Source organism: Sylvia atricapilla, chromosome 5, assembly GCF_009819655.1.
Source record: "Sylvia atricapilla isolate bSylAtr1 chromosome 5, bSylAtr1.pri, whole genome shotgun sequence".
NCBI lineage: Eukaryota > Metazoa > Chordata > Aves > Passeriformes > Sylviidae > Sylvia > Sylvia atricapilla.
In genome coordinates, this window is record NC_089144.1 from 62,095,409 (window position 1) to 62,109,943 (window position 14,535).

The 14,535-nt window shown below is 40.7% G+C and overlaps 1 protein-coding gene across 1 annotated transcript; it reads right to left on the reverse strand.

Annotated features, from left to right (window-relative positions):
* Positions 1–6,717: 6,717 nt before the first annotated feature.
* On the reverse strand, positions 6,718–12,875 carry STMP1 (short transmembrane mitochondrial protein 1). The gene is made up of 3 exons (XM_066319725.1): positions 12,757–12,875; positions 9,612–9,665; positions 6,718–7,181 (listed from the first exon to the last, which is right to left on the reverse strand). Exons 1-3 carry the CDS (start codon positions 12,862–12,864, stop codon positions 7,101–7,103), a joined length of 243 nt encoding a protein of 80 aa, XP_066175822.1. The 5' UTR covers positions 12,865–12,875; the 3' UTR covers positions 6,718–7,100.
* Positions 12,876–14,535: the final 1,660 nt, after the last annotated feature.

A 14,535-nucleotide genomic window follows, 5' to 3' on the forward strand; every position in this document is an offset into this window, starting at 1 on the left:
ATCCACTGGGAGGTGTTCTGCAGCAGCTTTTCAGTTCTGAAAATCAGCGTGAGTTAAAAGGAGAGATTAGCTTTGCTCTATTGTTGCTTTCTCTGAGATACCATAACTCAGAAAAAATCCTCCAAATTATCTACCTATAGCTTTTTCATACCTTAGAGCAATTATGCAGGATTTTTATGCAGGACTCCAGTGGCAGAAGACAAGTACACATACACTGGTGTACTCAGCAGTAGCAGATTCAGTCCTACAATTGACTTCTACATTGAATATAGGGTGAGCCTTATCCCCAAATCCAGAGGAGTTTTATAAGCCTACTTCTTTGGAAGACAAATTATTCTTTCTTTGAGATGACTCATCACTCTTTTGCAAGAACTTTTCCCACCTAACTCATATGACCTGGACAGAAATCCAGCTACCAACTACCACCTACAGCACTTCAAAGGGATAATAGAAACCACCAGAGAGGAAGGAGAAATCTCCTTGGAAGGAGAATATAGTTGGTTTGTTGTTTTTTTTTTTTTTCACACAGCACTAGTGTAAATTTCCAATACTGCAGTACTTGCAGTTTCAGCTTTGGAAGGAAGAGTTTCAGGAACAGAAAGTTTTGTTCAAGACCTTCGTTATCATTACTGCAGTGGGAGTTCTTTCAGCAGGGGAAGCTGTGACCAGCAAAACCTTATCAAGCCAACACCCCCCATCACTCTCCTGTCTCTTTGGCTGCTGTTTAGTTATGCACTTATGACTCCCCTGACAAAGAAAGTCTCATCCCTGATGGCACTCAGTGCTGCTCCATGAGTAAGAAGGGAGAGGGCTGAAGTGGAGTAGTGCTGATGTATCTCCCCATCCTGTGCATTCACTTGAATGTCACACCCTCTGCTCTCTAGCAGCCCAGAGAGCAGGAACTTCCAATGTAGGAAACTGGCAGAGACTAAACAAATACCAAGCCAAAAGGCCAATCTCTTTATTTCTCATTAACAGTGAATGCCCTGCTTTCCTCACTGGATCCCTGTGACACACATTAAGTCTTCTCATGTATTATGTCCAGTTTTTAATAATTTCTTTAATATCAATACATTTAAGTTGTATATTAGAATGATTGAAACTCATGTAATCACACTTAAATGAATTTTTATGCTTTCCACTTCCAATCTAGGCTCTCTAGTTGATAGTGTGAATGTCTATTCTGCAAAAATAAAATGTTGATAAAATAAATTATTCACTACTGCACAATCTGATGCTCCAGGAGAATACAAATATTTCACCCATAATCCACCAAACCCTTAGAGTAGTGGTATTGAGACAGCAGGAGGTGTCAGTTTACTACTCCTGTCAAAACAGAGAGATCCCAGACTCGTCTTGGAAATAAACAGGTACAATAAAAGGTCTCAGGCTGGCAGAGGGAAGAAATACGGGAAAAAACCACCAAAAGTGTTTATTAGCCCTTGTTCCAAAAGCAGGAAGCGGCATCCTTTAGCAAAACAATTGCTATTCCTGGTAGTTCCTGGAAATTTCATTTTGCACAGCAAAGTCTTTCTGTGCATCAGTCACTGAAAACATTCCCATGACTCCCAATGCATAAAACAACTCACTTTTTCAACTCTTCTCCCATCGCCTGTTGCTGTGCTACACTCCAGCACATCAAGCTCACGGCAGCTTCTGTGGATCCTCCACGCCCCTCCTGCTCCCGTCCCTGCGTGTTTCCCTGCTCCCCAGCAGGAGGCTGCTGCTGAACACGGACCCCAAAGTGGTGCTCAAAGCAGAGGCACTCCGGCCTCCTCTGACACGAGCTCCATCCTGAAGCCCCAGGAGCAGCAGAGGAAGGGGCTGCAATGCCTTTTCACCAACACGGGCAACTTCCTCCAGGACAAGCGCTACAGTGGGTGAGGGTGTCTGCAACACCAACAGTTTTGTCCCTTCACACAGCAAGGGGAACATCTCTTTGTTCACAGTGCCTAAAGTTAGTTTTGACCATCCTCTCCCTGCCAAGACACTTTCTGGCTTTCCCTCTTCCCAGGGCTTTAGCTGCTCTGCACCTTTCACTTGCACTCATCTTCTAATCCTTTTCACTTCACGTTTCATCCACCAGCATCATCCAATTGCTTTGCTGCTCAGCAACAAATCACTCTCTGCCCTCGTAATACTGATTCCTCAGCTCTGTTCAGCTCCCATCACACTTTGCTATCCCAGAGATTTCCCAGGGGATATTCTCAGTTCTGAGAGGCACCAGCTGGCATTCCAGCCAGCCTCAGGGAGACCTGAGATTACTCACAAATCAAACAGAGCATCCAGCAACGCTCTTCAGTAAGAACAGCAACAGCATGAATTGGCTTGGTACTACCGCACATCTCAAACAATATTTTTTCTAGGAGGCTGTGGAATAGCTTGTGTCTCATGAGATTGGTGTAGAGGCATTTGGAGTGGACTCAGGCAAGAGGCAAGGAACTCCCCCAAGGGGCTATTTCTCCTGTTTTCGTGCTCTTGGCACACTTCCATATTCACGGCTGCTGGCACTTGTCACTGCCACGTCCCACAAAGGTAGATGCAGGCAGTGTACTGTCCTGGCCTTTTTTCCACATCAGATCAGTCAATGCATGCCCCATCACCAGATTCTGCTCTTCATTGTTGCTTTGTAGTAGGAACAGTAGTAGTAGCAGTAGTAGTAATAGTGGCAAGTGGACAAAGACAAAAATTTTCACTCATAAAATATAGTGTACTCTCACTCAACTTCAAATTCATCTCTACCAACAACCAAGGCAGAAGTATCTTTTCAAGAGGGCTAATAAGTCTGATTTCGAATTAAGTGATTTCAGGGTGCTTTCAAGATTCAGCACATACATCAAGCCTTAAAAACAAAAATTCTGCTTTCAGCTCAGCATTTATCCTAGGAGTAGAACTGCATTATAAATAAAAGCATAATATTTTATCTTACATTTTTATATTGCCTTTTACTAAAATCCTATTAGGGCTTCATATATGTAGTTTTTTAATATACCTGTAAAATCTGAACGAGTTACCTGAAGCAAATTGAGGTGATTTATATTGAGCAATTACTCATTCCATAGCTGATAATATTTTATTTCTCAGGGAAAAAAATAGAGCATGATAGCTGTAAACAATACTTGTACATAGCTGTTCAAGTCCCCCTTGTTTGCAGAAAATTTGAATAATAGAATTTAAAACAGGCCCTTTTTTTTTTTTTTTTTTTTTTTTTTTTTTTTTTTTTTTTTTTTTTTTTATATGTTGATTGGTATCTTACTTATTAGATTGCATCTTTGGACCCAAAAAGTGCAGTGGTCAGAGAAAGGTTCTGATCTGTGGAATTATTCTGTTGCAGAATCCATGTTTCCACACAGAAAACAAAAGGTGTGTTCCACTCCAGGATTTGGGCTTACTGCATTGGAAAGTTACAGTGTAGTTATGGTTTGAGTGAGTTTCAGTGACTTACAGGATTGGGGTATTCATTTTTTCCCCAGGTACATTAAAGACTAAAGCCAGAATTGACTTTGACAGGAGCACCTATTCTGAGGGCAACTTATGAAATTTATTTTTCAGAAAGTAAAACTCATCATCTGTGAATAATCCAGGTTTCAGGTGAAAAAGCAAATAACCTGCAGAGTTATCTCAGTACAAATTCAACACAAATGACCTTGGTTTAGGAATTTGTAAAATAAATGTTAATATGTACCACCACGAAGTCTAACAAACAAAACTACGTCTCTCTTTTTTGTTCTTTTGAGGCAAAAATAAAAATAACCCTACAAGAGACTTCACTCTGGATTTTAGCAGCAACTTATACACTGATGCCCACCTAATGTCGAAAATAATTCTGCATCCCATATAGAATATTGATACTTTTACATCTGAGTATCAATGCACAACCTTGGTTCTGCAAACACAGATATAACCAGGCTTATGAAAGTACCACATTTTTAATTTCAAAAAATTCCATTTTCTTGCTCTGCAATGTTTTTATCTCACCAAGGATGGAGCACACATCATGGGGTAGCGGGCTGTGGTTCTGGGATGTAAAACCACAGAACATTAACGTTATTCAAGTTCTGTGAGGTGCATCCACCAACTTTATTTGGGTTCTGGTGCCCAGTAAGCTAATAATTAGCTTTGCTATATGTTTTTTGTTTATTTTGGTTATTAACCCTTGACTGTTTAATAGCAGAAGAGCCTTAGGGCAGTATTTTCCAACACAGGATAACACTCTCAATCCACAGTAAATCTTAAAAGTCTGTTAGTAGCTCATATACTCCTTTCCTCCCATTTTGCCTTGAACCTTCAGCTCCAGAACAAGTCTCAAAAGAGTCAATACATGAACACAACTGTTTTCAGCAAAGGAAGGAAGGAAGCCTGCTATTTTATCTGGCAATTTTAGCTATCCACACAGGCATTTGAAATGGGCAGATATTCACAGAGCCCATGTTAAGTGGGAAACTTGCTCCTAGGTAACTTCATGGAGCATTCATCTTTTGTGCCCTGCTATGACACCAGTGCATCCAAAGCACTCTGAGTGGACATCAGTGTGTAAGTTGCTGCTAAAATCCAGAGGGAAGTCTCCTGTACATTTTTTCATTTTTGCCTCAGAAGGACAAAAAAGAGAGATGGAGTTGTGCTTGTTAGACTTCTTGGTGGTATATGTTAACATTAATTTTACAAATTCCTAAACCAAGGTCATTTTCATTGAATTTGTAATGAGACAAAATAACTGCATCAAGCAGTCATTACCTGTGCTCACCTTCTGCCCTCTGAAAGGTAAGGTTAAATTTTAGTATCACCTAGGATAACCTCAGGCTAGGTAAAAGGTGTTATACAGTAGCTGCAAAGTCCACATCAGCTGTTATGACGTTATCAAAATCTACAGCTTACTCTGTGGGAGGAAAAACCCAGATTGAGCTAAAATGGAAAGTGTTGCAAACAGTGTGAAACACCTCAGAAATCCGGTCTTCAATATTAACGAGCATATATTGTTTCTACAGCATTACAGCTGCAGCTTTTCACTTCCTAATATGATAGGAAAAAACAAATCCTAACATCTGCTTGGAATGGTTAGCTGAAAGAGTCAGCTCCAAAAACACTTCTGGAGCAACTGGCCCGTTTGGCAAAAAATACAGAGATCTGGAACATTATTTCACTTCTCACCCCCTTGTAAAGAAAGGGAAGAAGAATATAAAGTAAGTTTGAGGAAAGAAATAATCCAATTCTAGACACTAATATAATTTTATTTGGTGATGAAAACAAAATGAATGGGTTAGAGACAATATTTTTCAATGCTCAAGAACAGGAAAGGGAGAGGAAGGAGAGGAAGTTGAGGGAATCTGAGCTCATCATGTTTGTGAAAGCATCAAAACAGCTGTGCAGTGCTATCCTCTGTGGAAATGTTTTTGGGCATGGAAGAAAACTCCTTCAGTGGGGTCTGAAGTCTGTGAAGGGTAATGGAAAGTTCTCACAAGAAGCAGAACACACAGGACTAACTCAGTAAAAGCTAAACATCATTAATTGTACTTCAGCTGGGAACTCCCTTCACCAAGCACTTTGTGGGTGTCTTCCACACATGCTGCTATCACAAGGTTTCTGATAATCTGATGTTAGGTGGTGCAACCACTCCTCTCTGTTGGAGTTTCTTGGAGTGTTTACTGCAGAGAAAATTGGTTGTATCACTACTAAGATTCTCTGACTTGAGCTAGCTTTTAAACTTGACAAATAACCCTTTGCAAAGACTGAAAGCCTTTATGACAGCTACACATTTCAGAGGTGAAAGGAAGGATTTAAAACTACAGGTGAAATATTCCTTATATATATTTATAGTGCTTAAGAAGGAGAATCTTTGCATGAGGAATAGATTGGTACTCTGCAAATGTGTCTTTACTGATCCACTGAGAAGTCCTGAACTAGGAGTCCACTCAGATATATCCAAATTAAAGGCTTTGGTGTAGAGAGTGAAAATTACAACGGGTACAACTGAGAGTTCTGTACTTTAAAGCTTTGATGCTACGCTTGTATCAAACGGCACAGCCCACTGACAAAGCAAGACAATTAGTGCTTGGAGCTTGGGTTCTTTTCCTTCTGAGTGTCTCTAGACCTGTCAAATGGACTAAACACCCATTACAGATCAAAGCACATCCTCTGATTTAGTCTCCTTTGAAAGGAATACAGACCATGTGCTCTACAGTTTTCCTATAATGAGAATGAAAACATAGTAAAAAGGACAAACCACTTTGAAGGCACAATCCTCATCCTAATTAAAACAATAATGGAGAAGCACTCTAGGTATGCTTTAATCTAGAGCCTGAACAAATGGAGGTCATTCTGTGCTTGTCTGCAGCAGTCCATCACCAAGAATCCTCAATAAAAGCAAGAACATCTTCCTGGCACTTTTCATTGCTTTTCACGTCCTACAAAAGACTGCCAAGGAGACTCTGTCATTTAGGCCATGTTACAGAGTTGATAGAACTCTTCCATTTTAAGGGAAAAAAATTATTTGATAAATCCTTGAATTAATAAAACTGACATCTATTCAAATCACTGCAACTTTTTTTTTCAGAATTTAAAACAGGAGTTTTTCAGAATCATGGTTTCAAGTAGAGACAAGAGTTCTACAACAGGATGTGTGTTTTCTCACACACTAGGGGTTTTAACGGCTGCTTTTTTTGCTTCACTTGCATGTGTGGAGTCTCCATGCTCACAACAAATGACAAGAAACTCTGTAAATTACTTCTTGATGCATTTAATTCCTTTAGTGCTGTTCTAAGAGCTAGGGTATTATCAAGTGTGAGGTACACATTGTAACAAGACCAAAAGCACTCCAGTTGGATCAGGTAAAAACAGGTTACAAAATATTAGGCAAAGAAATACTGAAAAATACAAATTATATCATCCAGTCAGGTATCAGCTGTAAATCCAAATTCTGAAACCCTTGAAAATCAGTCCCAGGAAAAGTTCACAACTGCCCTTTCAAAAGAAGGATATTCCAGTTCTAGAAGACTAAGAGTGGAAGAACCTCCCATGCCAACCCTCTCCTTGACCTTTGCTGCCTGAAACGTAAATTGCATCCTTGGTGCACACACACAGTTGACCTGGGGAACGTTGCTCTTTCAGGACTTGTCATTAGGAGGTTTCTTCTTGGCTTCCACATCCTTCTTAAAATCTTCCAGCTTCTTTGCAATGTTAGGAATCTTTAAAGACAAAACCAAGCAATGAAACTCCACACAACAAAAAAATCCTACGCGAGTTTCATCAGGAAAGACAATCCCATACACACAGCACAAAATTCTATAACGTTTAAACTGGTTTTTAAAAGGTATTTCCAGTATATGTTACTTTGCACAGAGATTAAATCTAGGCAGTATCAGACCAACAGCAGATGAGAGCCCCTCACAGGAGGCTTCGTGAAATACTTAGATTATTAAGGCTATAAGTCAGCCAGTGCTGATGGGAACAGGAGGAAGGAAAAAAGATCACTTTACAGGAAATTTAGCACGACTAGTCTGGCTTCCTGACTGAGAGAAGACAAACTGCCAAAAATAAGCAGATTCAAACACTGATGCAGCACAGGCTTTCAAAGGGGAAATTAGATTGCACTATAACCCAAGCGAAAAGAGATGTTCAAGAGCTTCAAATATGTTCTCAAGAAATTTATTAAGAAATATTTCTCCTGGTTCTTCTGGTGGGAAACAAAATTCCTCACCGGGGAATTCTACTGCATTGCAAATTGGCACCCTTTTGAAGTTTCACACTTGAATGAAAATTCAATTTACTGCTTGCGAGTTTCAAAACTTCAGCTTTCTCTTACAAATAAAAGAATTTTGATAAAATAATCCAACAGTAAATTTTGATAATTTGAAATGGGAAAAAAACACTTAACAAAAAATCTTAATAGCACAGATTATGACTAGCTAAAACTGGAAAGTGATAATGTATGATTTTACAAGCTAACTGATTCAAACGAAATTAAAGAAAATTTTCCACTCTTAGGGTTTTTACTTCCTAGGTAACCTGACCACAGAGCAGAAGTTAATCCAAACAGGATGCAGTTCTCCTATTGAATGGTCTGAGGCTCACAGCACTGTAAATAAATTCCTCTTACCTTCCTTTTCAGAATTAAGCTCTGTTTTAGCAAATGAAATTAAGAGCCCAGCCTGTAACATGCCTGACATTTAAACTAAACCAAGAGAACTTCACTACTGTCAGCAGAACCCTCCACGTACTTATTACAAAGCACATTGTGTGTACAGCTGCAGAATTAGTGCCTCATTATAACAAGCTTATATTAAATGTCATCTCAAACTAATCATCTTCAACACCAGCAATAAAATTTCCACGTCCATCCTGCAAGTCAGTGTTGGATTTCCAGGGAACCACTTCCAGCAAATCAAAAGCCTGAGTCCCCCTCTTGTGGCAATACTTTATCAGTGCTGCCAGAAAAGCACTATACAATGATTGGAATACATCTTGATACATCCAAATATATTCTTATGGCTGGATTTTTGTAACACTGTAAAACACTGCACAGAAACACCAGCCTTTCATTAGTCCTTTTCCTGGAGTGGCTGACAGGAAAAATCACCAAAGTTTGTGCATAAACAAAGAGCAAAATGTAAGATTTTCTTTTTAAGCAAGATGACTTCAATAATAAGTCAAAAAGACATCGATACTGAAGATGCGAGGAAAGCAAAACATAAATGTCACCAAAGCCTCAACAAGTTTGTTTTTTTATTAATGCTAATACAGATTGCATAAGAATTTTTAAAAATTTATATGTTAAATGTTATTAACTCCTCTAGCCAGAAAGTGGCACTGCTCTTACAAGGGATTCTGCTGACTTGCCAGAAACTAAAAGCATGTTTTGAAGGCTCAGTTTGAAATATTTTTCCTCTGCCCTTTCACATTAAAAACTGTTAACTGAGATCTAAAAAATAAAAAAGAAAGCTCTCTTTCTTTTCTCAGTGTGACAAAAGAAGAAAAGAAAGATTGTAGGTCAATACACTTTTTGAAGCAGTAAAAAGTATCACATTTTTCAAAAAAGCTGGCAAAACTTATTTTCCTTATAGGTTCAGAAGAAAGACGTTTCACATGCTCTGAGAACTTTTATTAACAGTTATACTGAGGAGAACCCTGTAATAAGACAGACTATCCAACACAGGAAACCAGTATTTCAATGCTGGTAAAATCCATGAGCAATTGAAAAACCTTTTCTGTTTCTCCTGTCTTTACCTGTAGATGGCTGAGCTCTAGGACTTAACAGAACTTTAGGCTTTAAGTACTACACTACAAGATCACAGAATCCAATCTTTGACCAATCACCACTTTGTCAACTAGACCACAGCATTAAGTGCCATGTCCAGTCATTCCTTGAACATCTCCAGGGGTGGTGACTCCATCACTTCCCTGTGCAGCCCATTCCAATCCCTGACCACTCTTTCAGTAAGGTAATTCTTCCTGAAGAGGTCTGAGTTCTCTCCTGTAACTAAAGTCAGCATGATCTGCATTCTGTTTAAATAATACAAACCATGAAAACAAAGACTGATTCCATTCTAATTGAAGGAAAATAGTTGTACATTTTCAGTTCAGAACAAGTTTACCTCTGAGAATACCAGGATACTCACATCATAGTTCTGAGCCAGATACATCCCAACCACGTTGCCAAGAGTAAAACCAAGCTAAAAGGAACAAAGGGAGAAGAGTTAGCAGCCTTCCATCAAAAGCTTATTGGTTAAAATAAAGAAAAAGGGATATTGTAACATATTTAATGAGTTTCATCTCCACTCCTACTTAATTCCCCATTTTTCATCCAGAGAAATGCAGTTTTACCCATCTTCCTCAGCAGAAACACCTTGCCATCATTTCCAAAATACCACAGAGTTTTGTTATTCAATCCACATCCACAAGACTATTTGGATCAAGTTGTGTTAACCCTTGTGAGGTTCTCTACACACCCACAAAGGCAGTGACTCCTGGAAAAACAGGGGAGACTGCAGGAGGGACCTACATTTCACAGAGCTCTTGGTCCATGCTGGGAAAGCCTGAAGCAGCACCTCACTAGAATACTCAGTGTTGTTCATACATGCCTTAGTATGAAGTAAAAAAACCACAGCAACTTCACAACATGAACTTAAACTGATGTAAACCTGCTTCTTCTCTGCTGCAGTAACAGCTGTCCATCTTCCAGACAAACCCTTCTGACCCCAAGAGATTAGTTCTCAGCCAAATCCACTCCGATCTAGGGGCTCCTCCAAGGCAGTACACTTGGTTGGAAGCTGGGCACAACTTCTTTTGACAACTGTGGAAACGTACACTTGATGAAAGGTGTCCACAAAAATGCACTCTGGAAGCAGGGGACGAGCAAAACACAAGCACAGTTTCTTGCCCAAACCCTGTTGGCCAGCTGAGGAAAATCCTCAAGCATAAGAACAGTTCTGGAGTGAAAGAAACTCCTCTCTTCAAAGACATGTCACAGGATTCTCATTCAGCAACTTCTCAATAGTCTACATTTTATTTTTGTTGTTACACTTCAAAATAAGTTTGCCCTATACCACAAAAGTTATTTAACTACTTTGAAAGGGGACACTACTAATACTGTGCTTTCATTCATTGTTAGTAGACAAATCAGTCTTTGTGACAGTTGAGGCCAGTTCTATTAAAAAAAATAGTGCTCATGGTTACTGCTGTCAAAATAAGATTATATTAAGAAAAATAAAACCACTGTCCACAAACCAGCTTTGTCATCACTTACTGACCAGACATCTTTTCCAGGCCCAAAGTGGCACAGAGCATAGCTCATCTTTTCTGTGATTCAGACTCCCTAAGCAGCACTGCTGAAAATATATCTACAGAAAACTAAAATTGGATGAGAGCTGCCATATGAATTCTGACTGCAAGTTACATCAGTATTTTCTTAAACAGATTTTTTGTTTTATTTCTTGTTTACAGTAATAGTTTAAGCTTAGCTTTAACAATTTAAGAGTTATTCTTGTGTGTACTGCCTTGATTAGCATATGCTCTTTTAGTTTCAATTACCAACTAAGTAGGTACTCCAGGAGATACTAACAAGTAATGCACTGATGAAAACCAGACCTGTGATTCCTCTTAATTCAGACCATCAATCTAAGCAGAGGAGAATTTCCTGTATCCTTAGCAGTGTCAGGAAGCCACCTGGAAACATAAACCAGATCCTTGTTTATTAGCAGTGTTCTAGGATTTTACCCTAGGACCTCTCTAATATATGTCATATTCTGTTTTGAGATAACTCTTAGTCAGCAGAGATAGTACTGAGATCAGTACTCCCCTGAAGTGCACTCCTTTATTGGAAAGTCCAGCACGGCATCCACCCAGTTACATTTATTTTTAGAGCTGACAATTCAAGCAGTGGAAAAAAAAATCACTACTTAAGACTTCAATTATATGAAAAGCAGAACACATAGCCAATGAAAATGTGCATATTCACTAAAAATAATAGGACTGATGAGGGTGCAAGGTCTTCCAATTTAAAGCATTCCCAGCATTTCAAGATGCATTGTAAACAAATGGCTTTTTTAAAGCTTAACTCTGGCTTGCAAAAACACAAGGTTTGTGAGATTATTCCTTTATCTCTCTGCTACAGCCCTAACCAGGCAGAGCAAGTCCAATCTACACCCAAGCAGGGAAGAAACCCAGAATTAATCTATCTTCTGTCTAACTTTCATGCACTAATGAGAAGTCATACATATATAGTACTTTTATCTAGCAACTACAACAGCAACAAAAAACATTAGCAGGATGCAGTGGAGCTGATAAACACAGAAACTTTGAGAGGGGCTAACCATATTTAACCTTACTGAAGGTTTCCATTGGAGTGCAGAGGGGATCATAAACAGATGCAGAAATGACAGAGGCTTTCATACTTGTTATTATGAAGCTGGGATGAGAAATAGGCCTCGTTTATTTATTATATAAAAACAAGCAACTCCCAACTTAAAACAGGCCATCGCTTCTTGCCCGGTATCAACACCTGCTATGAAACTCATTAGCCATCTGAATTATCTTGCCGCAGTGCAAGACGAAGTCTAATAGTCAGTCTGCTGTTCTTTGAGGCAGTATTGAAACGCGATCCCTTGCATAAATTTCTGTATATAAAAATCCACATCTCAAGCGGAACATTCTTAAAGCTGTACAAAACGGCAAGGGCTGACGCTGCTGCTCTCGCTAAAGGAGAGAGGTATTTATGCTTGCACAAAGAAATTTGAGCAGCGAGGGGAGCATCACCGTGAGCGAGCAGAACCTCCAGGGCAAATTAAGAGCACGACTTGGGAGGAATAACAAGCCGCAGAACCCCATTTTCAGCGCGGCTTTAAGTCACCGCTCTGCGAAAACAAGGGGGACGGGCGGGAAGGAGCGGGAGAAGGGAAGCGGCGCGAAGCAAGGATGGGGCGCTGCCGGGGAGCCAAGCCCGGGCACAGCCGACCCGCTGACAGCGGCCCGCGGAGGGCCGGACACGGACACGGACACGGACACGGACACGGACACGGACACGGACACGGACACGGGGCCGCAGCGGGGCCGGACACGGACACGGACACGGACACGGGCACGGACACGGGCACGGACACGGGGCCGCAGCGGGGCGGGACACGGACACGGGCCCGCGGGACGGACTGCCACCGCGCCCTTCCTCCCTCAGCCGTGCCGTGCCGTGCCGGGCCGTGCCGGGCCGTGCCGTGCCGTGCCGTGCCGTGCCATGGCGGCGTCGCCACGCCTCGGAGCCCGGAGCCTTACCAAGAACTGCAGCATGGCGCCCGCTGCCCGCGCTGCCGCCCCGCCCGCCAGCCGGGGATGTGAGGCGGGCTGTGGCTGCTCCCCTTCCGGGCCCGCCTTCGCCGCCATGGCCGGGGGAGGCCCCGTGAGGGGGAGCCCTGCCTGAGGGGCTGCGCGGCCGTGCCCAGCGGGGGTTGTTACTTGTTTTCTGAGTTGTCGTCCTTAGGTTTTGTGGGGGGTTTTTGGGTTTTTTTTGGTGTTTTTTTGGTTTTTTTTTTTTTTTTTTTTTTTTTTTTTTTTTTTTTTTTTTTTAGGTTGCGTGAGTAGCCGTTCTTCGTGGATCACTTTGGGTTCGGCTTCTTTTAATGGCTTCACTTAATTCATTGAGATTTGGGCGATAAGCATCAGTTAGGAAGATTTCTCCTGCTGCAAGTCACTAAGAGATCGCAGGGTTTGTCGCAATTTGTTTAAAAATTCTTCCCCCCAACCCTCGCAAAAAAAAAAAAAAAAAAAAAAAAAAAAAAAAAAAAAAAAAAAAAAACACTAACAAACAAAAAAACAACAAATAACAAGAGGTGTGTATATTTTTGAACTATTGGGAAACTCCACCCTGAAAGCAAGTTAACTCAGTTTCAGTTCCCGGAAAGCTCAAGTGCTCGGTGTGATAGAAAACATGTAGCTTCTACCTTTCTGGGGAAAGCACGTCGATGAAGTAAAGAAGTATCTCCTGCCACTTCAAAAAAAAAAAACAAAAACACAGAAGGATACCAAGTAACTAAGATACTAAGATACTACCCTTTTTGGTCCTGGTGATACCCTGGTAAGGATGCAGACTTGGGGGCCACTTTCTCCTGAATTTCAGGGTGTCCCAAATATGCTGCGTTGTTCTTCCCTCTCTGAGCGAGAGCTGACACCTGGAAATGACACAAAGATCTGAATGGATGTGCCACAGGAGCCAAGGGCTTCCTTGTCTTCTGGAATGCCTGACTCTCCCAGGGGTCTCACAAACGAGCTTCGTTTGGAAAACAAAAACAAATGAGTTGCTAATAACTATTTTCCTAATGCTGAAGCCTTCTCCATGTGTGTAGGATCAGAGTACTGAGATAATACGAGGCCCTAGCCTGAGCACATGTCAGAAACCAGATGGGGCAAGCAAGTAGTTATAGTGCCTTCACAGAATCATCCCAGGGAGATAAGGTTCATTAAAAATGTTGTTATTATGCTTAGGCTATAATTAATACAACGTGTTAGGCAGTCTTGGCTCAACATTACTCTACACAGTTATTTTTCCTACATGCTATGGACTTCCTTTGTGACATTTAGCTTGCTGCCAATTTTTTTTTTTTTCCTTTAAAGTAAAACTATTCCATTTGCATAAGCCAATGCTGAATCATTTTGGGTCAAAGACTGTGGAGGGTGGATGCTGTGGATGGCATACATTAGTAGAAGGAAGAGCTCAGTCCGGTAGTTACAAATGCAACTATTATGCTTTTATAAATGGGTGGGGGGGAGAAGCTAAACCAAAAAAACCCAAAAAAGAAAAGAAAACAAAACAAAAAAACCCCAACCAATTAAAAAAAAAAAAAACAAAAAAAAAAAAAAAAAAACCAAAAAAACATAAAAGCAAACAAACAAAAAAAAAACCCACGCCAAAAAAACAACCCAAAACTACATTTTTGGTGCTAGGGAAGACTTTCTCAATGTTATCTACTCCACTCTGATGTTCTGCAAGTACATTCAAGCCCCAAATGCGTGCAGAAACTTGTTTCTCAGGAACTACTGGCTGCTCAACATTATTCT